Genomic DNA, 27,151 nt, shown 5'->3' with positions numbered 1-27,151 from the left:
CTCCTTTCCCCCCCATCTCCTTTCCCCCCCATCTCCTTTCCCCCCCATCTCCTTCCCCCCCATCTCCTTCCCCCCCCATGTCCTTCCCCGCCCCCTTCTCCTTTCTCCCCCTTCATCCCTTTATCCCCAACTCCCCCCCTCCCCCTTCTCCTCCCCCTTCTCCCCCCTCCCCCTTCTCCCCCATCCCTCCCTCTGCTCCCCCCCTCTCTCCCTCTACCCCCCTCCTCCCCCTCCCCTCGCTGTCAGAAACACAGACACTGACAGACAGAGAATGAGAGACACACACAGACAGACAGAGAGATAGAGGCACTGACAGAGACACACTGAGGGGGGCATCCCAGCACGCTGTTGGAGGGCTCCCGGTGCTGCAGTCGGTAAGTAGAAAATGTTTTATTTATTGATTTAAAAAAAATATATATTTCTTATTAATTTTTTTTGATTGATTTATTGGTTGATTTATTGATGTATTTATCATTTATTATTGATGATGGCTCTTTATTTGTAAAACTGAAGTGTTTAATGTTTGTAAACTTCCCTTTAAACACCCCCCCCCCCCACCCCACCATTCCCTACGCCTGATTTGTAACCTACGCCTGATTTTCTAAAGTGTAGATAAGGTTTTTTCGAGCGTACAAAAATCTTCACTTACTCCATTCTAAGTTAGTATGGAGTACGTTTTCACTGACGAAACTTTGAAAACAGGCGTAAGTGGCCGGACACGCCCCCTTTTGAAAAAAAAATTCTGTTCCAAAGTGAAACTGTTCTAACTGACTAGAACTGGAGCAAACTAAATGACGAGAATTCCGATTTCTAAGATACTCCGTTCTACACCAGTTGCTCCTAAAAATCAGGAGCAAATCATGGCGAAACTTGGGGCCAATAATAGTAAGTCCCAATGCCTGGTTGTGGGAAGGAGTAGGGCGGAGTGGAGGAAAGCCCTTTTAAGATGGTGGAGGTTTTGCAAGTTCTGGGGGTGCATATGAGGTGCAAGAAGTCTAGGGATGAAGTGGATCGATTAAATTGGGAACCAAAGATTATGAAAATTAAAAAGATTTTGGGAAGATGGGAAAGAAGGTGGTTGAAAGTGCAAGGAAGAGCGACAGTGATTTCAACTATCCTGCTATCTAACCTATGGTACTTATTGATGGTGGAGGATATTCCTGAGTGGGCAGAAATTCCATCCGAGAGGTTTGTGTGAGGTTTTCATGGGAAGGGAAACCAGTCTTGGTTGCTTACAATACCATCATTGGACAGAAAAATCAGGGAGGACTCAATTTCCCAGATATTGATTTGAAGAAAAAAGTCTTTAGAATTAAATGGGCGACGAGATTTCTTCAGAACTCAAATACAAGTTTTTGGAAGAGTTGTTTCCAGCATTTTTTTAAATTAAGTGGGATGGGAGGACAGGGAATATTTTCTTTGGAATACAACAATATGTTTTTGAAATTGATTAAATCTCTCCCTCGGTTTTTCAGGAGGTTGTAGAGACTGGCCCAATTTTTTAAAAGTGTGCAGTTTATGCCCGGAAGCGGTAGTGAGGGATATGGTTTGGGAGGAGGATCAGGAGGTAGAGGAAAAAGCAATTCTGATCATGTATGAGAAGATTGTGAGGGTAATGCCACAGGATTGGATGGAAGAAATAAGTACGCAAATCTCCAAAGGAGGTATAATGTGTCCCGCTTTTCCAAGCTTTCTGCTGGAGAAAGGAGAGGAGTTGGTCCAATTTGACAACTGTAATACTCGAGATTTCTAGGGGTATTTAGAGACTGGAGATTCAAGACACCTGCTGGTCAGGAGTTTTGGAAGAGTATAAACCCACAACTGGACTTCAACAGGATTTGGAAGGGAGTGTGGGCGAGTTTTAAATGTACAGAATGATTGAACTGGAATTCAATTTGGCTCATAACCAGATCTTTATCACGATAGTCATGTAATATTGGACGAGTAGAGGTGGCAACTTGCCCAGTGTGTGGGATGTAGGATGAGACTCTGTCCCATTTACTGGTGTTATGTCCGCAGTTAAGGGTTTTAAGTGCTATGTTCGACAGTTGTGTGAGGTTTTCTTGCTGGGTGAGGACTGAAGAGCAAGAATGGGAATCCCGTGGCACTCAATTTTGAGATGGGGATTGTAGGAGAGTCTGTCGAGTCTAACAGAGCAGCAATTAATTTAATGTTCAGTTTGGCTAGATTTGTGATTGTGCAAAGAAGGAATGCTCTTTTTTCTAAGTGGAGGAGAATACACCTAAAAGAGTATTTTAAATATAAGTTAAAGATCATTATAAGGCTCTGTGAATGTTTTATTCAGAAAAGAATTTAAAGATAGTATTTTATGATCAATTTGTAAAGTACAATAAACTAATGTATGTTACAGGAGACAAATTAAACTTCAGGTTTTAATGTTAATATGTGTTGGAGAAATGGCTGTGCAGAGCGGGGGAATGGATTTGTATGATGAATGAAATGATCATGATGTAAATGTTCTTAATGTTCAATAAATATTAATTTAAAAAAAGTGGGTATCACACTCGCCTCTGAGTCAGAAGGTTGTGGGTTCAAATCCCACACCAGGGACTTGAGCACATAAATCTAGGCTGACGAGGGATTGCTGCATTGTTGGAGGTACCGTCTTTTGGATGAGACGTTAAACCGAGGCCCCGTCTGCTCTCTCAGGTGGATGTAAAAGATCCCATGGCACTATTTCAAAAAAGAGCAGGGGAGTTATCCCCGGTGTCCTGGCCAATATTTATCTCTCAATCACCATAACAAAAACAGATCATCTGGTCATTATCACATTGCTGTTTGTGAGAGTTTGCTGTGTGCGAGTTGACTGCCGCGCTTCCCACATTCCAAAAGTACTTCATTGGCTTTAAAGCGCTTTGAGATGTCCGGTAGTCGTGAAAGGTGCTATATAAATGCAAGTCTTTCTATCTTTATCCACTCTATCTAATTTTATACACCTCAATCAAGTCTCCCCTCAACCTCCTCTGTTCCAAAGATAACCCCAGCCTATCCAATCTTTCCACATAGCTAAAATTCTCCAGTTCTAGCAACATCCTTATAACTCTCCTCTGTACTTTCTCTAATGCAGTCACATCTTCCCTGTAATGTGGTGACTAGTACTGCACGCAGTACTCTAGCTGTGGCCTAACTAGTGTTTCATACAGTTCTAGCATAACCTCTCTGCTCTTATATTCTATGCCTCCGCTCATAAAGGAATGTATCCCATGTACCTTCTTAACCACCTTATCTACCTGTCTTGCTACCTTCAGGGCTCTGTGGACATGCACTCCAAGGTCCCTCTGTTCCTCTACACTTCTCAGTGTCCTACCATTTATTGTGAATTTGCATGCCTTGTTAGCCCTCCCCAAATGCATTATCTCATACTTCTTCGAATTGAATTCCATTTGCCACCGGTCTGCCCACCTGACCAGTCCGTTGATATCTTCCTGCAGTCTACAACTTTCTTCCTCACTATCAACCATGCAGCCAATTTTTGTATCATCGACAAACTTTATAATCATACCCCCAACATTGAAGTCTAAATCATTGATATATACCACAAAAAGCAAGGGCCCTAGAATTGAGCCCTGCGGATCCCCACTGGAAACAGCCTTCCAGTCACAATAACACCTGTCTGCCACTGAGCCAATTTTGGATCCAACTTGCCACTTTCCCTTGGTTCCCATGGGCTTTTAAATTTCTGTAGAGCATCCGCCATCAACATCCTGAGGGTCACAAATGACTCAAAGTTGGTCTGCACCAGCTATATCAATGCCACGGTTACAAGAGCAGGGCAGATACTGGGTAATGTCAGCCTTGGATCAGTGCTAGCACTTTCACATCTGAATCAGGAGGTTTTGGGTTCAGCCTCACTCCAGCAACTTAAACACATAATCTAGGCTGATATTTCGGTAGTAAGGTGCACTGTTAGAGATGGATGTAAAAGGTTTGAAGAGAAATAGGGGAGTTCTCCCGGTGTCCTGGCCAAAATTTGTCCCAACACCAAGATCATTAAAACAGGTTATCTTGTCATCAATCTCATTGCTGTCTGTGGGACCTTGCTGTGTGCAAATTGTCTGCTGAATTTCCCTACATCACAACAGTGACTGCACTTCAAAAAATACTTTATTGACTGTGAAGCCATTGGAACATAGAATCATAGAAAATAGGTGCAGGAGTAGGCCATTCGGCCCTTCCAGCCTGCACCGCCATTCAATGAGTTCATGGCTGAACATTCAACTTCAGTACCCCATTCCTGCTTTCTCGCCATACCCCTTGATCCCCCTAGTAGTAAGGACCTCATCTAACTCCTTTTTGAATATATTTAGTGAATTGGCCTCAACAACTTTCTGTGGTAGAGAATTCCACAGGTTCACCACTCTCTGGGTGAAGAAGTTCCTCCGCATCTCGGTCCTAAATGGCTTACCCCTTATCCTTAGACTGTGACCTCTGGTTCTGGACTTCCCCAACATTGGGAACATTCTTCCTGCATCTAACATGTCTAACCCCGTCAGAATTTTAAATGTTTCTATGAGGTCCCCTCTCATTCTTCTGAACTCCAGTGAATACAAGCCCAGTTGATCCAGTCTTTCTTGATAGGTCAGTACCGCCATCCCGGGAATCAGTCTGGTAAACCTTCGCTGCACTCCCTCAATAGCAAGAATGTCCTTCCTCAGGTTAGGAGACCAAAACTGTACACAATACTCCAGGTGTGGCCTCACCAATGCCCTGTACAACTGTAGCAACACCTCCCTGCCCCTGTACTCAAATCCCCTTGCTATGAAGGCCAACATGACATTTGCTTTCTTAACCGCCTGCTGCACCTGCATGCCAACCTTCAATGACTGATGTACCATGACACCCAGGTCTCTTTGCACCTCCCCTTTTCCTAATCTGTCACCATTCAGATAATAGTCTGTCTCTCTGTTTTTACCACCAAAGTGGATAACCTCACATTTATCCACATTATACTTCATCTGCCATGCATTTGCCCACTCACCTAACCTATCCAAGTCGCTCTGCAGCATCACAGCATCCTCCTCGCAGCTCACACTGCCACCCAACTTAGTGTCATCTGCAAATTTGAAGATACTACATTTAATCCCCTCATCTAAATCATTAATGTACAGTGTAAACAGCTGGGGCCCCAGCACAGAACCTTGCGGTACCCCACTAGTCACTGCCTGCCATTCTGAAAAGTACCCATTTACTCCTACTCTTTGCTTCCTGTCTGACAACCAGTTCTCAATCCATGTCAGTACACTACCCCCAATCCCATGTGCTCTAACTTTGCACATCAATCTCTTGTGTGGGACCTTGTCGAACGCCTTCTGAAAGTCCAAATATACCACATCAACTGGTTCTCCCTTATCCACTCTACTGGAAACATCCTCAAAAAATTCCAGAAGATTTGTCAAGCATGATTTCCCTTTCACAAATCCATGCTGACTTGGACCTATCATGTCACCTCTTTCCAAATGCACTGCTATGACATCCTTAATAATTGATTCCATCATTTTACCCACTACCGATGTCAGGCTGACCGGTCTATAATTCCCTGTTTTCTCTCTCCCTCATTTTTAAAAAAGTGGGGTTACATTGGCTACCCTCCACTCCATAGGAACTGATCCAGAGTCAATGGAATGTTGGAAAATGACTGTCAACGCATCCACTATTTCCAAGGCCACCTCCTTAAGTACTCTGGGATGCAGTCCATCAGGCCCTGGGGATTTATCGGCCTTCAATCCCATCAATTTCCCCAACACAATTTCCCGGCTAATAAGGATTTCCCTCAGTTCCTCCTCCTTACTAGACCCCCCGACCCCTTTTATAACCGGAAGGTTGTTCGTGTCCTCCTTCGTGAATACCGAACCAAAGTACTTGTTCAATTGGTCCGCCATTTCTTTGTTCCCCGTTATGACTTCCCCTGATTCTGACTGCAGGGGACCTACGTTTGTCTTTACTAACCTTTTTCTCTTTACATATCTATAGAAACTTTTGCAATCCGTCTTAATGTTCCCTGCAAGCTTCTTCTCATACTCCATTTTCCCTGCCCTAATCAAACCCTTTGTCCTCCTCTGCTGAGTTCTAAATTTCTCCCAGTCCCCAGGTTCGCTGCTATTTCTGGCCAATTTGTATGCCACTTCCTTGGCTTTAATACTATCTCTGATTTCCCTTGATAGCCACGGTTGAGCCACCTTCCCTTTTTTATTTTTATGCCAGACAGGAATGTACAATTGTTGTAGTTCATCGATGCGGTCTCTAAATGTCTGACATTGCCCATCCACAGTCAACCCCTTAAGTATCATTCGCCAATCCATCCCAGCCAATTCACGCCTCATACCTTCAAAGTTACCCTTCTTTAAGTTCTGGACCATGGTCTCTGAATTAACTGTTTCATTCTCCATCCCAATGCAGAATTCCACCATATTATGGTCACTCTTCCCCAAGGGGCCTCGCACAACGAGATTACTAATTAATCCTCTCTCATTACATAACACCCAGTCTAAGATGGCCTCCCCCCTAGTTGGTTCCTCGACATATTGGTCTAAAAAACCATCCCTTATGCACTCCAGGAAATCCTCCTCCACCGTATTGCTTCCAGTTTGGTTGGCCCAATCTATGTGCATATTAAAGTCACCCATTATAACTGCTGCACCTTTATTGCACGCACCCCTAATTTCATGTTTGATGCCCTCCCCAACATCACTACTACTGTTTGGAGGTCTGTACACAACTCCCACTAACGTTTTTTGCCCTTTGGTGTTCTGCAGCTCTACCCATATAGATTCCACATCATCCAAGTTAATGTCCTTCCTAACTATTGCCTTAATCTCCTCCTTAACCAGCAATGCTACCCCACCTCCTTTTCATTTTATTCTATCCTTCCTGAATGTTGAATACCCCTGGATGTTGAGTTTCCAGCCCTGATCATCCTGGAGCCACATCTCCGTAATCCCAATCACATCATATTTGTTAACATCCTTCGATCATGAAATAAATCAAACTTTCTTTCTTCTTTACACTGTTATGAGTAGCTTATCTCCTGACCCCCCTCAGTCTCTCCATCATCTACAAGGCTCAAGTTAGGAATTTGATGGAATACTTACCTCTGCCTGGATAGGTGCAGCTCCAACAACACTCAAGAGGTTTCAGTTAATTTGATTCTTGCTCCTGCACTCGATTCAATATCCACCCTGTCCAGCACACTGGCTACAGATGTCCTGCAGTAACTCACCAAGGTTATTTCAATAGCATCCCTGCAACCTCTACCACCAAGAGCAGCAAAGTAGTGGGAACACCATGACCTCCAAGTTCCCCTTTAATTCACACACGAGCCTGACTTTGACATATATCACTGTTCTTTCTTTCATTGTTGCTGGGTTAATATTCTGGAATTCCCTACCTAAACTATTGCAGGAGCACCATCATCACAAGAATTGCGATGGTTTGGAACATAGGAAAGGGATAGGCCATTTAGCTCCTCGAGCATGTTCTGCCATTCAATAAGATCACTGCTGATTTGTGACCGAACTCCATATGTCCACCTTTGCCCCCGTCCTTTAATATCCTTGGTTAACAAGAATCTATCTGTCATGTATTCAACCAGCATTGTAACCCATGTATAAACTGACCTAAGTTGTACACCGTGAGAACAATGACCACTCGGTGGGAGACACTCCTAACCTGGACTTTAAGTTTAAAAGGGGAAGCTCCACCCACCTTCATCACTTTGAGTGCTAAGGAATAAAGGACAGGTCACAGACTGACCTTCTCTCAAGCATGGGCCTCGTGTGCATTTATACTGTATAGTAAGGACGTATCAATGGTGACAAGAAACTGGGATTTAAACCACGCGAGCATGGCCACTAGCAGAACAGACGAGAGGTACTGTGTTAAGGGATGGTTGGGACAGAGATTCAACATTGTTAAAGCAGCACACAGTTCTCCAGGCAGACAAGGGCAGTCGGGCATGCCCCAACATGTAGTCGAACCCAGAGGGGGAGTTCGACAGAGACAATGGCAAGCTGAACAGTGATTCACGCCATTGCAAGGGATAATGCGGCCAGTAATGGGGCCATCAACACCTGTTAATGATGCACTCAAGGACAATAACAGGGGCAGTCAGGGACGATCGACTGGCAAGGGACCTTTTGTTTCAAACCGCAACTCATGCTGGAGGCATGGAGGCATACACTCAGCCGGAGTTTGCAGAGATGAGCAAAATACCTGCAGAAATTGCAGAAATGGACACTGGGGGAAATCGCTGGAAGCTGAAGTTCAGCGAGTTCATGTGGAGCACGTATACAGTTCATACACCAGGACGCCACCGATAATGATGAAAGTGCTCCTCAATGGCATCCCAGTATCAATGGAGTTAGACACGGGTGCCAGCCAGTCCCTGATGGGTATCAAACAGTTCGAAAAGTTGTGGCATCCAAGGCCAGGAGGCCAAAATTATCGCCGATTGACGCACAGCTATGGACTTACACAAAGCAGATCATTCCGATGCTAGGCAGCGCCACGGTAGTCGTGACCCACAAAGATTCGGAGAACAGGTTGCCACTCTGGATTGTCCCAGGGGACGGTCCCGCACTACTGGGGAGGAGTTGGCTTGCTGTCATGAATTGGAAATGGGGCGATGTCAATGCAATTTCCTCTGTGGAGCGAGTATCATGCTCACAGGTCCTGGACAAATTTGACTCATTATTTCAACACGGCATTGGCACTTTCATGGGGGCCAAGGTAGTGATTCACATAAACCCGGACGCCAGGCCAGTACACCACAAGGCCAGAGCGGTGCCGTACGTGATGCGGGAAAAGATAGAAGGCGAATTGGACCGCCTGTTGAGGGAAGGCATCATCTCGCCAGTCGAATTCAGTGACTGGGCGAGCCCGATTGTGCCGGTGCTCAAGGCGGATAGGTCGGTCAGGATATGTGGCGATTACAAGGCCACCATCAATCAGGTGTCACTCCAAGACCAGTACCCGCTACCGAGAGCGGAGGACCTCTTTGCGACGCTATCCGGTGGCAAACTTTTTTCAAAATTGGACCTGACCTCAGCTTACATGACCCAGGAGCTGGCGAGTGAGTCGAAGAAGCTGACCACCATCACGACACACAAGGGGTTGTTTGAGTACAACAGATGTCCGTTCGGGATTCGCTCGGCCGCCGCGATCTTCCAACGAAATATGGAAAGCCTCCTCAAGTCGATTCCAGGGACGGTGGTTTTTCAGGACGACATCCTCATTACGGGTTACGATACTGAAGAACACCTCCACAACCTGGAGGAGGTGCTACGCAGACTGGACCGGGTAGGTCTGCGACTGAAAAAGGCGAAGTGCGTCTTCCTAGCTCCAGAAGTAGAATTCCTGGGGATGAGGGTAGCAGCAGACGGGATCAGCCCTACTGCGTCCAAGACGGAAGCGATTCAGAGAGCACCCAAACCCCGTAACACGACGGAGCTGCGTTCGTTCCTGGGGCTCCTGAAATATGCTGGTAACTTTCTTCCCAAATTGAGCACGCTGCTAGAGCCGCTACACGTGCTCCTATGAAAAGGTCGCGAATGGGTCTGGGGGGACAGCCAGGAAAGGGCTTTTAATAGAGCACACAATTTGTTATGTTCCAACAATTTGTTAACGCTATATGACCCATGTAAGAAACTTGTATTAACGTGCGATGCGTCGTCCTGTGGTGTTGGGTGTGTGTTGCAGCATGTCAATGCCAAGGGTCAGTTACAGCCGGTAGCTTATGCCTCCAGGAATCTGTCCCAGGCAGAAAGAGGCTACGGGATGGTAGAAAAGGAGGCGCTCGCATGTGTATATGCGGTAAAGAAAATGCACCAGTACCTGTTTGGCAGGAAATTTGACCTGGAGACAGATCACAAACCCCTAACGTCCCTTTTGGCCGACAACAAGGCCATAAATGCAAACACATCGGCCCGCATACAGAGCTGGGCACTCACATTAGCTGCCTATGACTACACAATTCGGCACAGACCGGGCACCGAAAACTGCGCCGATGCACTCAGCAGGCTCCCACTAGCCACCACTGAGGGGGCTACCGAGCATGCTGCTGAGATGGTCATGGCTGTTGAAGCTTTCGGAAGCGAAGGCTCACCCGTGACAGCCCGTCAGATTAAAGTCTGGACAAATAGAGACCCGCTATTGTCTCTAGTCAAGAAATGTGTCCTGAATGAGGACTGGGCAGCCTCGTACAGGGCATGCCCTGAGAAATTTAAACCATTTCACAGGCGCAAGGATTCAGGCAGATTGCCTACTGTGGGGAAACCGTGTAGTCATGCCCCAGATGGGCAGAGAGGTGTTCATCAGAGAACTCCACAATGGGCACCCGGGCATTGTCACGATGAAGGCAATTGCCAGGTCACACGTTTGGTGGCCAGGGATAGACGCAGATCTGGAACTTTGTGTTTGCATGTGCAACATGTGTGCCCAGCTGGGCAATGCGCCCAGGGAAGCCCCCCTTAGCACCTGGCCATGGCCCGCCAAGCCTTGGTCACGCATCCATGTGGACTACGCAGGTCCTTTCATGGGGAAAATGTTTTTGGTTGTAGTAGACGCCTACTCCAAATGGATTGAGTGTGACATTTTAAATTCAAGCACATCCTCTGCCACGGTAGAAAGTCTACGGGCAATGTTCGCCGCCCACGGTCTACCGGACATCTTGGTCAGCGACAATGGCCCGTGCTTCACAAACACTGAATTCCAGGACTTCATGGCAGGCAATGGAATTAACCATGTTAGAACGGCACCGTTCAAGCCAGCCTCAAATGGCCAGGCAGAACGAGCAGTGCAGATAATCAAACAGGGGATGCTCAGAATCCAAGGGAGTTCCCTACAAACCCGCTTATCACGCCTCCTGTTGGCCTATAGATCCCGACCACACTCGCTCACAGGGGTTCCACCTGCAGAGCTACTAATGAAAAGGACGCTCAAAACCCGGTTATCCCTTATACACCCCACCATGAAAGAAATTGTCGAGAGCAGGCGCCAGTCACAATATCACTACCATGACAGGAATGCGAGGGCGCGATGTGTTGATGTAAATGATCCTGTTTTTGTCCTCAACTACGCTGCAGGGCCCAAATGGCTCGTAGGCACTGTGGTTGCCAAAGAGGGAAATAGGATTCTTGTAGTTAAACTTACCAATGGACAAATCTGCCACAAACATGTGGGTCAAACAAAAAGGAGGTTCAGCAACCCCATAGAAGAAGCAGAGGAAGAACACGATATAGAGTTCACTCCACCACAGGTGACCGAACACCGGAACCAAAGGGAGGAGAGCCCAGTCACTCCGCAAACAGCAGACACTCAGGCCAGCGCCCAAAAACCGGAGCCCCAACTCAGGCGCTCTACAAGGGAGCGTAAACCACCAGAGAGACTCAACCTGTGATCCCAATAAGACTTTGGGGGGGGAGGTGATGTCATGTATTCAACCAGCATTGTAACCCATGTATAAACTGACCTAAGTTGTACGCCGTGAGAACAATGACCACTAGGTGGGAGACACTCCTAATCTGGACCTTCAGGTATAAAAGGGGAAGCTCCACCCACCTTCATCACTTGAGTGCTGAGGAATAAAGGACAGGTCACAGACTGACCTTCTCTCAAGCATGGGCCTCGTGTGCATTTATACTGTATAGTAAGGACGTATCACTATCGACCTCAGATTTATAATTAACAAAACTGCTGTTTGCGAAAGAGAGTTCCAAACTTCTACCACCCTTTGCGAGTAGCAGTGTTTCAGAACTTCAGTCCTGAAAGGCCTGGCTCTACCTTTTGGTCCTTCAATCCTAGACTCCCCAACAAGTGGAAATACTTTCTCTCTATTTACCCCATGAGTTCCTCTTAATATCTTGAAAACTGCGATAAAATCACCCCATAACCGGCTAAATTCCAGGGAATACAACATATGTTCAAAGAAAAGGCCCACCACCTCCTTCTTGCGACAATTAGGGTTGGGTAGTAGATGTGGGTGATACGGCCTTGCTAGTGTCTCCCACGTCCAAAGCCCAAAATTTGAAAAAAGGCCAACCCTCCAGAATTGCTTGAAAAAAATGTGAAGATATCCATAACCCTCATTTAAGGTGAGAGTCCACAGTTTGGTGGCACTACACAAAAATTAGAATGATGTTGATTTTTGGAAGTTAATTTGAAGCTGAGTTGTAGGTTGTGTTGGAGCATGCTATTTATTGGGATGAATGGGGGGGCTTTGGGTATTGAATGAAGAGTGAATGGAAAAGTGATATAAAATTGACAACTTCCTCTTTCTTGTTTGGACTTGGGCTGTTGGATTTGGATGGAGTGTTGGGAAGGATGGTGATAAGGACATGCTGCAGTCTTTACCTTTTCTAGAAGATGCCCATCCATGCTCAAGCATATCTTTTCTGCAAAGCCAAGCAGAGAGGACACATTGGCCCTGAATTTGCAGTCGGAGGCGTACCTCCGGAGTACGCCTCTGATCTGCGAAAGCTCTACGAACTTACCTCCTGGCTCTAAAGCTCCAGAGAGTTTGGGTCCTAGATCTGCAGGCATAAGCCTGTGTAAAGGCCCACTGATTCCAGGAAAGTAAGCGGTTCGGGAGCGTCCCTGGGATCACATAAGAAATAGGAGCAGGAGTAGGCCATTTGGCCCCTCGAACCTACATTAAGATCATGGCTGATCTGATCAGGGACTCAACTCCACTTCCCTGCCCACTCCCCATAACCCTTTACTCCCTTATCATTCAAAAATCTGTCTATCTCCACCTTAAATATATTCAATAACCCAACATTCACAGCTCTCTGGGGCAGAGAATTCCATAGATTTACAACCCTCTGAGAGAAGAAATTTCTCCTCATCTCACTTTTAATGGGCGGCCCCTTATTCTAAGACTATGTCCCCTAGTTTTAGTTTCCCCTATGAGTCGAAATATCCTCTCTGCATCCACCTTGTCGAGCCCCCTCATTATCTTATAAGTTTCAATAAGATCACCTCTCATTCTTCTGAACTCCAATGTGTATAGGCCCAACCTACTCAACCCATCTTCATATGTCAACCCCCTCATTTCTGGAATCAACCTAGTGAACCTTCTCTGAACAGCCTCCAATGCAAGTATATCCTTCCTTAAATACGGAAACCAAAACTGTCTGCAGTACTCCAGGTGTGGCCTCACCAATACCCTGTACAGTTGTAGCAGGACTTCTCTCCTTTTATACTCCATCCTCCTTGCAATAAAGGCCAACATTCCATTTGCCTTCCTGATTACTTGCTGTACCTGCATATACTAACTTTTTGTGTTTCATGCACAACGACCTCCAGGTCTCTCTGTACTGCAGCACTTTGCAATAGGCAGACATGGGCCTGGTCCTCCAATGAGAAAGGAGGATTTCATCGCAGTCATTTCCAAATGGAATCTCCTAATGATATGCAATGGAATCCCCAAATAACTAAACAATTTAAACAACTCTAATAAATATAAATGCTTAGATTTTCAAATATAATTAAAAGTTCCTTCATTACACCAAAGACAATAAAAATTAAAGTTTTTGAAAAATAATTTTAAACATTTTAATCTGGGCCAATATTTGCATGAACTAATTTTAAGTGTGTGTGCATGATTTTTTATTTTTAAATGTTTCATTTAAGATTTATAATAACCCTTACGCTGATGAAAGCAGGCCTTCTTACCAGCCATAAGAGTTTTGTGGGCAATTGCTGGGTAATAATTGGACAAATAGCCGGGCTCTGCGCCAGCGAAAATGATTTCTTAGTCAATTTGGATGATCTGTCAAGGCCGCAAATTCCAGATTGTCGCCCATGCACAGTGCAGGCGAAAAATTGGAACTTGCGGGGCAAATCTCTGGCCCATTGTATACATCTCAGACAGCTCCAATTACCCAAGCAGGAAAGCAAGGAATACCTCCCGAACCTCATCCATTATTACTATACAGCTCAGTTCTCAGCATCAGTTGTCTAGAATATGAGCTGCTCTCAAAATGTTTGACTAAGTTTGGAAACAGTTGTTCCTTCATTAAGCTCCTTGTACACCCTCTCCTACACACCAGACTAAGAACTAGACTAATTGGTGGCTAAATATATTCAATTGTATTGCTAATGCTGACAGGAGAGAGATAGAGAGAGAGGGAGAGAGAGAGAGGCCTACCTGTCACTGAAGATATGTCACAGGACTTGAGCCCTTGTCCCACTTTGGCACAACTGCGACATCTCAGAGATGCTGGTTGTAGGAGCATTCAAAGCCTGCAATCAAAAGACCACGATAGAGTTGGGTAAGTCGCTCAATATGGTAGCAGCTAGTTGACAAATTTCATAGCCAATTGGAAGCCACAGATTCATGACCAGCCTCATTACTGTGTTGATGCATGATTGGCCTTCTGGTGGGCAAGGATCTTCTGCAGCAGCAAGATAATGTATACGCCAACTGTGACATAGCACATTACCCTACCCTCCCTCCCCATCCGTGCCACCCCCCCCCCCCATATAAGCATCTGTGGTACATCATTAGTTGGAATGGGTCTTGCACAGGCTATATTTGGAGTTGGAAAGCCACCATAGCATCTGGGCCCTCTTCCCGCGCACTCACTCTGCCCAAACCAATCATTTTACTCATTTCCCAGAGCAAATATTGTTCATTCCTTAACAGATTTAATTGCACTAAAATGTTGATTAAACTTGATTTATGAATAATTAGTAACTTAACATACTGTACTTTTAATTAATGTGCTTATGGTAAAGTTAAATTTGACATGTTTTGCATTAAACTTCGCCAGTTTATGATTTTCTGATGACAAATATTTTCCAGGAAGAACATTTTAAATTCTAACTCAACAACCACAAAGTGCAACACTTATTTGAAATATGGTCCAGTTTATCAGATGAAAATAAAATATTTCAGCACTGAGGACCTTCAATCAATTCTTTATGAGCTGGTGACCATGATAAAAGAAGGTATCCATTTTATTATTCATGGCTCATTGTGACACATCTGCATACATAAACTGCTGACAAGCTTTTTAAATCACTTGAGGTGATCTTTGGTATGATTTCATATTTAAAATCAGTTAAAATATTCCTTTATCTTTAGAAATGTAGATAAATGTATTTCTAATCAATACATTTGTTGAAACATCTGTTTTTTTTTTCTCTTTCCTCTTCTCTGATTTTGAACTTTTCTCTCAAACTGTCGTATTTTCTGTATGCACCTTGGTCTTTCACACTCATCCATTCTCTTGCTAACGTTGGCCCAGATTTTCCATGCGTACACTGCTGTAAGTGCCTTGCAAATTCTTTTACCAGCCTAAAGGGTTTAAATAAATATTAAAATTAAATTTAAAAATATCATTTTAACATTCAAAAACCTGTAAAGTAAGTTTAGGCTATTTTTGGCCCCTTGGAAAATGTTTACATTTATTTTTGAATACATTAATTTTTTGATTTAAATGTTAAATTGTATTTTAATTAATTTTAAAATATGTAATGATTCTTTTTATTTCAGTGTTGTGCAAGTGTGTTTTTTGAGTGATCCTATTAAGCTTACGGGGACTCGGTACATAAATGGAATCGCCGTAAGCATGATGGGAATCCGCTTTCTGATTGGTTGGGTCGGCCCACTTGATCCCAGGGGTGCTTGCGAACTGCATGCGCCCCCGGGATACATGGGCCTTTACGCATGCAATCGCGTAGAGGCACAGGAGTGCAAATCTCCGTGGATCCAGGACTGTCAGGTAGGTTCGTAGTTTTATTGTGGTTTGGAGGCATTCAACCGTGGGAAGCCTCTGACCGCAAATTTCGGCCCATATTTTCTCCTCAACCCCTTCCTCATTATCCTCTCATCTATCTGTTTTGTATTCTCTCTACTTCCCTGTCTACCCTTTCTATCATATCTGTACCCCTCTTCACTATCTCTGATATGTGTCAACCTTGCCTCAGTGATAGCATTTGCCTCTTAAATCAGAAGGTTATGGGTTCAAGCCCCAATCCAGAGACTTGAGCACATAATTTAGGTTGACACTTCGGTACTGAAGGCATATTGCACTGTCGGAGGCACAGTGTTTTGGATGCGATATTAAACAGCTCAAATCGACACAATGGCCCTGAAATTCCGATGTTCCCGGGCCTGTACTAAGCTTGTACGGACCCGGGAAGGCATCGGAAAAGCCGGCTTTCGGCGCGCAATGCGCATGCGCTGAAAACCAGCTTTTCTGATCTGTCAGGTTTCTAGCTTGACAGATCATCCGCAGATCGGGAGCGAGGACACTTGTAAGTGCAAATTTCCGATATTTACGCACACAATTGTCCTCAAAAATCATGCGCCTGAAAAAGCAGGCGCATAGCCTACTTTTACAAGGCAATTGTTTTAAAAAATATATAAAAATAAAGTTATGAAAACATATTTTATAATTAAAAACCCTCCCCACAACGGTAAGTTTATTTTAAAAAACTTTTTAAAAAATCGGGAAAATATATATTTTTTTAAAGACATTAATAACTTTAATTTAAATGAATGTAGTGTATATTTTCTATTTTTTTATTAGCATTTTTGGGTATTTGCGGCTGTGTTTTGGGTGTATGGGGCTGTTTCTCAATCACTGTAATAGGAGTTTAGGACCTTACGGAACTCCTATTACTATGATACTTTACCTGATTGGCTGCCAGAGCTATGTGACTCCAGCTCCAAGCCTGTGCACGTCCCGCTCTGCACGCACTGCGAATCGCAGTCAGGAGAGCCCTCAGCATCGGAAAGTCGAACGTGGGCAGCAGCTTAAGGTAGGTGCGTATTTTTTCTCTAAAATGCCCGCGGAAAGGACAAAACGGAATTTCAGGGCCAATATAAAACCATGTTCTTTCTTTTTCTTTCTTTATCTCTACTCTGTTTCTTTTCAACCTATTTTCTTCCTATATTCCTTTCTTGATACCTTTTCTTCCTCTGTATTTTCTCTCCAGCATGCTCTTCTTTTTTTATGATAAATCCTTTTCTCTGCTTCGTATTTCTCGACTTTTTTTCCCCTTTTCTCTTATATTACACACCCTTTCACACTTTATCTACTGTCTAAACATTTAGGGGCGAAGTTGGGCTCCTGTGCGCCTGCTGTTAGCGTCTTTGAGAGGCGCAAACATGGCGCAAATGGGTTTTCGCCTGGGCGTGGCGAGTAAAGCGTGCCCCCCACCCGCAAAATTGGATGGGGATTTTGCGGAGGCGCTAACAGGTAGCGCCACACTCCTGCCGTTAGTGCCCTGCTTGGCTGCACCCGGCAATGAAGCCGTAATTGTCGTGTGCAGCACACCGTTACCACCCTGGAAGAGGAATTCGGCCGCGCCCCCTCACTTACCGCCTGGCACTGACAACAATAGCTTCAGCTGTCGAGTTGCAGTTGGGAGTTGGCTGAAGGAGGGCTATTTAAAGACATCATCTTTAGAAACAATTTTTGTTGGCCATTACTCCTTGCAGCTTGCTGACACATAGGCAGAGTGGCTGTTAGACAGATTTGAGTGATTTTCAATTCAAAGACTGTTCTGCCTCTTAACCATTCCTTTGTTTCATTGAGGGCAGATTTGAAATGACAAGATTTATATCACTTTATGGGGGCTGTGTTAGCACTCGAGTTCCTGCTTCGACCTCACAGTTGGAGGCTACTTAGTTGGAGACAAAGACAGGGAGAAAGACAGCAAATTGTGGCCAAAGGCTGAAGGTCCAACAGGGCTGGCAATAGGAGACCTTACCCTCTCAGGGTGTTCCAGCAGTAGTTTTCCTACATCAATTTCACTGAGGAACAGTGTGTTCAAAGGCTGCGTTTGAGCAAGGGCGTGGTCACAGAGCTCTGCCTTCTGCTGCAACCAGACCTTGAGCCTCGAGGATGGCTCTCTCAGGGGCAGTCAAGGTCACCATTGCGCTCAATTTCTATGCCAATGGATCCTTTCAGGGTGCAACAGGAGACATCTCCAACATCTCCCAGTTTACCGTGCATTGCTCCAACTGCAAGGTCACAGATGCTCTGTACAGAAGGAGAAGGGACTACATTTCCTTCCCCATGACCAGAGAGAAGCAGCATGAGCGTGCATGTGGTTTCGTCAGGATAGCGGGTTTTCCCATGGTGCAGGGCGCCATTGACTGCACCCACATCGCTTTGCAGGCACCGCATAACAATCTTGAGGCATTCCGTTACCGCAAAGGCTACCACTCACTGAATGTGCAGTTGGTGTGCGACCACACACGCCGAATCCTCACTGCCAATGCCCACTATCCTGGCAGCTGCCACGAGCATTCATCCGCTGATGAATTGGTTCCGCTGCCTTGACCACTCAGGAGGAGCTCTCCAGAACTCGCCTGAGCGGATATCCCTATTCGAAGTTGTCTGCTGGATGTTGCACAACCTGGCCATCATGAGGGCACAGCCATTGCCACCAGGGATAGCTGCACCACCTCAAGAGGGGTAGGAGGAGGGGGAGGGGGAGGAGGAGGAGGAGGACAAGGAGGAGAGAATGAGGAGGAGCAGGAGCAGCAACACCAGCGACGGAGGAGGCAGCCATTCAATCGCGATTCTGCAAGGGCGGTCCGCGACCCGTCTCATCAGAGTTCAGTTCCAGTGAATTCCATCCGCTTCCCGGTTCCTCTGGATTTCCCCATCACCACATCAATTTATCCTTCCATACCAAAGCCACAAAACTGAAATGAGAAACAACAGAAAAGATGAAACATTCCAATAAAAATTTATGTAATAACAATTACCTGTATCAATGTATTTCAGAATCACCCGTCTGCATTTCATTATATCCCCTCTTTGCTTTAACTATTTCCAGTGCTCGTCCTCAGTGTGTCCCCTGTGGCTGCAGCATGGCTTGTGGAAGGCTGCTGTGTGTCAGGGCCAGAGACTACAGATGGCCTTGCAGGACGGCCTCGACCAGCTCTGGGCCTGGAAGAGCCGGCAGTAGGCTGCACCACCTCAGGCTGAGCGTCGGCAGTCTGGCTGGCTGGCTGACGGGCAGCGACAAGTGCAATGGCGGAATGGCAGTTGTGGGCCCAGGAATGCTGTCATCGTGAGAGAGGACAGCAGGTTCCTGCTCCACTGACCCAGTGACACTCACCCAGGGCAGCACCTCAGCATCCCCAGCAATCTGCTGCAGCACAGATTGGTAGGATGCTGTGACCCCATGAGATCCCCGGTGAGCTGTGGTGGACCCAGCGGCACTGGCAGCAGTCAGAGCTCGCGTGGCATCCAGCTGAGACGGCATGAGAACAGTCTGAGACTCAATGCCAGCAGTCACTGACTGCATCACAGCTCTAAGATGTTGCGTTGCTTCTGCCTGTGGTGCAATGGAAGCTGCCACATCGCCCATGACACGCGTCATGAGGGCTGGATCCGCACGGCCTCTCTGGGAGTCCACCATCGTCTGCAGATTGGCAATGGTGGGCTGTATGGTGTGCGCAAAGCTATGTGCAGTGTTGGCGGTGGCCTCCTCCACGCTCCTTACCACTGCCAAGAGGCTCTCTGGTACCTATGCCGTTGCACCTATCATGTCAGAGTACATGGCCATCACTCTTCTTGTGAATGCTTGCCCATCGAGGTCCTCTGCAGCAGCACTCAAGTGCGAACTTGCCCTCCGGAGAGATGGCTCCCGAGGTTCCCTTTCCCCTTGACCTTGTTGCATCCCGCTAGGCCCCGGTGCATTCATCCAGTGCAGACCCCTCTGCCAAGCTAACCTCTAATGAATGCGCAGTGCCAGTCTCTGAGCTGGTGCCTGCGGGTGAGAGATGCACATTTGCTGGTTGGTTTTCTGAAAGCATAAATGGCACAAAACCCGTGTTAAGGGCAGGGGGGCAGGAATGGAGCAAGGAAGGCAGACAGTATTAAGATCTGGAAAGTGATAAAGTCTTCTGGGTTGACGGGGAAGTGGGTTTAGAAAAGGAGAGGGGATAAAGATACCAGTATTGCCCCCAGCGGGGTCGACGTCTCCACCCACCACGGCGCCCACCACCTGCAGGCCAATGAGCCACAGCACTCACTTCTCAAGGTCAGTGAACTCGCACAGTTGAGGTTCCCCCACACTCCAGTGCGCTGTTGATCCCTCCTATTACGTGCCATCTTGGCCTGCAACAGAAAGGAACTTGTGTGAAGAAGTGTCCAGCTATGTATATGGAAGATATGCCTGCCGAGGTTGAATAGCTATAAATGTAGGCAAGGCACGAGATGAGGATGTCAGTTTGAGTAGTTGCACATGTTTGGAGGTTGAGTGATGGGGAAGTGGTGGTTTGCACAGTGTGCACAGACAGAGGTTCAGATGCTGGTCTGTAGGAGGTGTGGAAGCATGTACTCACCTTGACCACTCGACTGAGGCCGTTGAACTTCTTGCGGCACTGTGTCAGGGTTCTTTCTGTCTACAGAGTTGGCCAACACATCCTTGGCCACTTCTCGTCACATGGCCCTGAATACCTGTGACGATGGCCTCCTTCTAGATGCAGGGAACAACGATTCCCTTCTCTCCACTGCTGCCAACAATGTCTTCAATGCCACATTATTGAAGAGCGTGGCCTTCTCCCTTGCAGCAGGATTTGCACCAGCCATCCCACATGCTTCAGTTGCTGAGAGGCCTGACTCAAGTGCAGCAATGCTGAAAATGAGCAGCTGCAGCTGGAAATTACCTTGCCTTTAAGAGCTGGAATGAACTTGAGTCAAGGATTGAAGTCTGATTGCTGAATGCAAGTCAGCTGAAATTGGGTAACTCTCTGGCAATAGCGCCTCTGCAGTGCCCCACTGAGGCCATTTTAGCCTCATTTACTGCCCTCCTTCACTCCTGGGGTGAAAACGCCTAATTTCCCACAATTTAGCAGCCATTTCGCCGGACGCTAACTTTGCAAAATGTTAAAAGTTAACGCCCCAAATTAGATGCTAACAAATTTCTGCCCATCAATTTCTCACAGTCATTTCTGTCTTCACCTCTGCGTCTCACCTTCATATATTTTGTCTATCCTCCCTTTAAGTCTTACCTGTCTATCTTATACCTCTTATACCTCTGTGTTTACTGTCTCCGTGCCTCTCCATTTATGCTTTGTATATTTTTACTCTTTGTATTTTTTTCTGACTACCTTCTCTCTACTTTTCACATTTAGTTATTATAATTCCACTCTTTTTTTGATTTTTCCACTCTTCAAATTCAACATGAATTATTGTTGTCTCATGGTGAGCGCTAAATCATCTGAAGATATTGGGGGTAATTTTCCATTTTAGTGAAACTGGCATAGAGCATGCATGGCATGGGGTACATATCAGAATATTGTGTGCAAAGTGTAATGCCCGTGTAACATAGTCCACCTAAAGCTCTAGCTATCAATTTACTCTGTCATTCCTTTAGGAAATTTGCATTATTCTACTGCAATTTTGCTGGTATTTATAAAGTCTATCAAGGTGAATATTCTGACTGTCATTAGGAACCAGGAAATTGGATGCCAACAATCCCCAATAGAAACTCACTCTATTCAGTTTTCCAGTTAAGTTGAATACACATCATAGAAGTATATGGCACAGAAGGTGGCCATTCAGCCCATCGTATCTGTGCCAGCCAAAAAAGAGCTGTGTAGCCTAATCACGCTTCCCTGCTCCTGGTCCGTAGCCTTGTAGGTTACGGAACTTCAAGTGCATATCCAAGTACTTTTTAAATGTGATGAGGGTTTCTGCCTCTACCACCCTTTCAGACAGTGAGTTCCGCAATCCCACCACCCTCTGGGTGAAACAAGTTCTCCTCAACTCCCCTCTAATCTTCCTAACAATTATTTTAAATCTATGCCCACCCCTGGTTATTGACCTCTCTGCTAAGGGAAATCTATCCAGGTTCCCTCATAATTTTATACACCTCAATGAAATCTCCCCTCAACCTCCTCTGTTCCAAAGAAAACAATCCCAGCCTATCCAATTTTGCCTCATAGCTAAAATTCTCCAGTCCTGGCAAGATCCTCACAAATCTCCTCTGTACCCTCTCTTGTGCAATCACATCTTTCTGTCATGTGGTTAACAAAATTGCACGCAGTGCACTAGCTGTCGCCTAACTAGTGTTTTATACAGTTCAAGCATAACCTCCCTGCCCTTGTAGTCTATGCCACGGCTAATAAAGGAAAGTATCCCCTATGCCTTCTTAACCACCTTGTCTACCTGTCCTTCTACCTTCAGGGATCTATGGACATGCACTCCAAGGTCCCTCTGTTCTACTACACTTCTCAGTGTTCTACTATTTATTTCGGGGTGCGGTAGCACATTGGTTATGCTACTAGGCTAGTAATTCAAGGAACTGGACAAATGATCTGGAGATGTTTGTACAAATCCCACCATGGCAAATTTAAATTCAATTAAATAAATCTGGAATAAAAAGCTGGTCTCAGTAATGTTGACTATGAAACTCATTGTTGTAAAACCTATCTGGTTCACAAATGTCCTTTCTGGTCTGGCTTATGTGATTCCAGACCCAGAGCAATGTGGTTGAATCTTAACTGTCCTATGAAATGGCTAGCAGCCCACGCAGTTGTACCTAACCAGTATAAAGAAGTACCCTGGACTGCAGTGGTTCAAGAAGGTGGCTCAAGGGCAAATAGGGATGGGCAATAAATAGTGGTTAGCGTCGCCTACATCTCGTGAATGAATAAAAAAATATTTATTGTGTATTCCCTTGCCTTGTTAGCCCTCCCCAAATGCATTACCTCACATTTCTCAGAACTGAATTCCATTTGCCACTTTTTTGCCCACCTGACCAGTCCACTGATATCTTCAGTCTAGAGCTTCTTTCCACACAGCCAATTTTTGTATCATCTGCAAACTTCTTAAATCATGCTCCCTACATTCCAGTCCAAATCATTGATATTTACCACAAAAAGCAAGGCCCTGAAGAACCCCACTGGAAACAGCCTTCCGGTCACAAAAACACTCGTCGGCCATTACTCTTCGCTTCCTGCCACTGAGCCAATTTTGGATCCAACTTGCCACTTTCCCTTGGATCCCATGGGCTTTTACTTTTATGCCCAGTTTGCATGTGGGACCTTGTTAAAAGCCTTGCTAAAATCCATGTAGACTACACTAAATATGCTACCCTCAACGACCCTGGAGTGGGGGGGAACCCATATAGTCTACATCAAACGCACTACCCTCTTTGTTATCTCTTCAAAAAATTCAATCAAATTAGTCAGACACGACCTTCCTTAACAAATCCATACTGACTGTCCTTGATTAATCCATGCCTTTCTAAATGACAATTAATACTGTCCCTCAGAATTTTTTCCAACAATTTGCCCACCACCGAGGGTAAGCCAACTGGCAGATACTTACTTGGTCTATCCCTTTCTCTTTTAACCAAAGGCACAATGTTAGACGTCCTCCAGTCCTCGGGCACCACGCTTGTAGCCAGAGAGGGTTGGAAAATGATGATGAGAGCCTCCGCTATTTCCTCCCTTGCTTCTCTTCACAGCCCGAAATACATTTCATCCAGGCCTGACGATTTATCTACTTTCAAAGATGCTACACCCCTTACGGCTGAATTTTCTGCTCCAGTCCGTCTCTGTATTCGTCTCGGAAGGGCGGCATTGGCAGTGGTGAGCTCTTCTGGGTAGGCAGCCAACTTCCAGTGCCCCGCCAGGGTTTTCGGGGCCGGTTTCAGCAGGGCGCGGAGCATTACCGCCCGGAAGAGGTGAGTCGGTGTGCAATGACCCTGGTTGCGGCACCGGCTCAATTTTTGAGTCCAGCCTGACCCATAGCGCTGCGTAGAGCGTCCTGCTGGGACTGCATGTGAAAACGGGCAATTCAACCTGTAGCGGCTGCAGTGAGGTAAGTAATGTCAACTTAGGTAAGTGTGATTCTTTTTTTTGCAATTTGTGTTGTGGTGGCATGGAGTATGAATTAGGAATGTTTTTGGTGGATATTTTTCAGGCTTTTTTTTCCTCCCCAGGCCTCTCTTAGAGCCCTCCGAGGCCGCCTGCTTAGCTCGGGATTTTTACATGCTCAGCCGGCCCAGCGCCCTAAGAGAGATATGCAACACCGCCCTTACCGCTCCGCCTTACACTCAGGGCCCCGCTGCCCAATTTTGCTGACTGAGACGCAAACTTTTTCCAGGTGGTATCAGGACCGCCCTGTCGTCATTAACGCCCCCAAATCCTAAAAGCTGAAAATTTAGCCCATTATATTTCCTCTCTCACTATGTTTATTTCATCTAATATTTCACACTTCTCCCCCTTAACTACAATGTCTGCGTTTTCCCACTCTTTTGTGAATACAAGCGCAAAGTATCAATTAAGGACCATACTCACTTCTTCCATCTCCACACATAGGTTACCTTTTTGGTCTCTAATAAGCCCTATTCTTTCCTTAGTTATCCTCTTGCTCCTTATGTATTTATCAAACATTTTTGGGTTTTCCTTGATTTTACTTGTCAATATTTTTTCATGCCTTCTCTTTGCTTTCCTAATTTCCTTTCTATACTCCTCTAGGCTTTCTGTGGTATTGAGCTCTCGGTATCTGACATAAGTTTCTCTTTTTCCCATATCTCCTTGCTCCTTGACATCCTGGAGACTCTAGATTTGGCAGTCTCATCCTTTTTCTTTAAGGGAACATAGAAAACCTTAACCCTCACTATCTTCTCCTTGAATGCCTCCCACTGCTCTAACACTGATTTACCATCATGTGGTTGTTTCCAGTCCACTTTTGTTAAATCACATCTCAGCTTAGTAAAATTGGATTTTCCCCAATTGAAAACTTTAACTCCTGGTCTATCTTTGTCCCTTTCCATAACTATACTAAATCTAATTGAATTATGGTCACTACCACCAAAATGCTCTCCCATTGATACCCCTTCTACCTGCCCAGCTTCATTCCCTAAAAACCCAGTCCAGAACTGCCACCTCTCTTGTTGGGCTTGCTACGTACTGGCTAAAAAGGTTCTCCTGAATACCTCTTTCCCTTTTACAGTGATTTTATCCCAGTTAATATTAGGGTAGTTAAAATCCCCTACTATTAATGCCCTATTTTTTTTTCTTAGAATTTGCCTATATATTTGCTCTTCTCTCTCCCTCTGGCTATTTGGGGGTCTATGTGATTGCCCCTTTTTTGTTCTTCAGTTCAACTTATATGACCTCATTTGAGGATCCTTCTAACATATCCTCCCTCCTCACAGCTGTAATTGTTTATTTAACCAATATTGCGACCCTCTCTGTTTTTTCATCCCCCTCTTTATCTCGTTTGAAAACCCTGTAACCAGAAATGTTGAGCTGACATTCCTGCCCTACTTTAAGCCATGTTTCAGTAATAGCTGTGGGGCTGGATTTTCGGGTCCTTTGTGCTCCGGATCTCGCCCCGGAGCGGTGAGAAATGGGGTGGCGAGGTCTCCTGCATCCTGTTGGGAGCTTTGGGTCGGGTTCTGCGGCGGCGCTTAGAAGCACTGTTGGGAAGAGCCGCGCTGGGTGTGCAACGTCTCTTGTTGCGACACTAGTGCGAGTTTTGACTCGCATCCAACCCATGCGCCCCGCGATGACCGCCAGGTAAAAGACAGTGGTCCAGCCATGTTGGCGGCGGTGAGGTAGATAAAGTGCAGAAAAGGTAAGTTTGAGTGTTTATTCTTTTATATTTTTGTAGCGATTTGTGTTGTGGTGTGGGCAATGTTTTTGGAATGTCTTTATGTTTTTTTGTTTCCCCCGCCCCCCCCAAAGCCTCTCTTGGAGCGCTTCCGGCCCCGCACTTTAGTTGGCGAGGTTACCATTTTTGCGGTGCAAAAATTATACAATGCCTCCCTTCATGCTGGGCCCAGATGGCAAAAATTTCTCCCCAGAGCACAGATGTTCCCCGGGCGGTAACTTTCCCGCCCCGAAAACGGCCAAACCGAAAATTTAGCCCATGGTATCATACTTCTACATATCTATCTGTGCCCTCAGCTCATCTGCCTTATTCACTATAGTCCTTGCATTGAAGTATATACTATTTAGCACTGCCAAATGCCTTTGTTGTCTATGTTCTAGCCTTTGTTTCCTCTGCCTTCCAAACTCACTGACTAATTTTCTGCCTTCCACTTTCAGCGGTTCTCTTCCGCCTGCCAAGCTAGTTTAAACTCTCCCTAACATCACTTGAAAATTACCCCACAATGTTATTGGTCCCGGCCCTGTTGTGGTGCATCCGGTCCGACTTGTACAGGTCCCACCTCCCAAAGAACCGGTTCAAATGCCTCAGGATTATGAAGCCCTCCCTCCTGCACCAGCTCTCCAGCCACGCATTCATCTGCTCTATCGTCCTATTTCTCACTAGCACGTGGCACCGGGAATAATCCGGAGATTACTATCTTTGATGTCCTGTTTTTTAATCTCTTTCCCAGATCCCTAAATTCTGCCTGCAGGATTTTATCCCTCTTTCTACCTATATCATTGATACTGATATGTACTACAATCTGTGGCTAATCTAAAGCCCTCCCTCCTGCCCCATCTCTCCAACTACACGTTCATCTGCTTTATCCTCCTATTTTTATACTCATTAGCACGTGGCACTAGGAGTAATTCGGAGAGTACTACTTTTGAGGCCCTGTTTATTAATGTCAAATGACGGAAAGTTGCTCAGCACTTAAGCGCATGAGGCGTCATCCACCGAAGATAGTGTTTTGATGTCATCCCAGTTCCATCGAATCTTTCCTAGCCAGCTTCTGCCGAACAGCGTTGAGCCATCACCTGGTACAATCCATAGTGATAAGTCATGCACAGCTCCTTCGTACAATCCCTTTACTGCCACACTGCCAATGACTGGTATGAGCTCTTTAGTGTAAGTGCACAGCTTTGTATAAATCGGGCTCAGTTTGGCCTTTGTGCCTTGTTGCCCCACAGTTTCTCAAAAGCCTTCTGGCTCATAATTGACTGACTCGCCCCTGTGTTCAACTCCATGGAAACTGGAATGTCATTTAATTTGACTTTCAGCATTATAGGAGGACTCTTGATGTTGAAGGTGTGTACCCCATACACTTCTTCCTCGGGCTCTGGTTGAGTTGCCTCTTTTACTCATTCTGTGTGATCCACTTCGGATCGACCATCTTCTGCCGACTCTGCCACATAGTGAGTCGCAGCACGTTTGCACATTCGCTGGAGGTGCCCCATTGTTTCGCAGCCTTTGCACACGCAGTGCTTGAATCG

At 45.7% G+C, this 27,151-nt stretch overlaps 1 protein-coding gene across 1 annotated transcript in view; it reads left to right on the top strand.

Annotated features, from left to right (window-relative positions):
* Positions 1-27,151, top strand: part of LOC139241397 (uncharacterized) — a 52,677-nt gene that overhangs the window by 9,209 nt on the left and 16,317 nt on the right. The window contains exon 2 of the mRNA XM_070869975.1: positions 14,822-14,967. Coding sequence (XP_070726076.1) covers positions 14,822-14,967 — 146 coding nt within the window. The remainder of the gene's footprint in view (positions 1-14,821; positions 14,968-27,151) is intronic.

The sequence above is a fragment of the Pristiophorus japonicus genome, unplaced genomic scaffold (assembly GCF_044704955.1).
Source record: "Pristiophorus japonicus isolate sPriJap1 unplaced genomic scaffold, sPriJap1.hap1 HAP1_SCAFFOLD_1063, whole genome shotgun sequence".
NCBI classification, from domain to species: domain Eukaryota; kingdom Metazoa; phylum Chordata; class Chondrichthyes; family Pristiophoridae; genus Pristiophorus; species Pristiophorus japonicus.
Note: the sequence above shows the minus strand (reverse complement) of the source record. Positions and strands in the feature narration are given on the sequence as shown.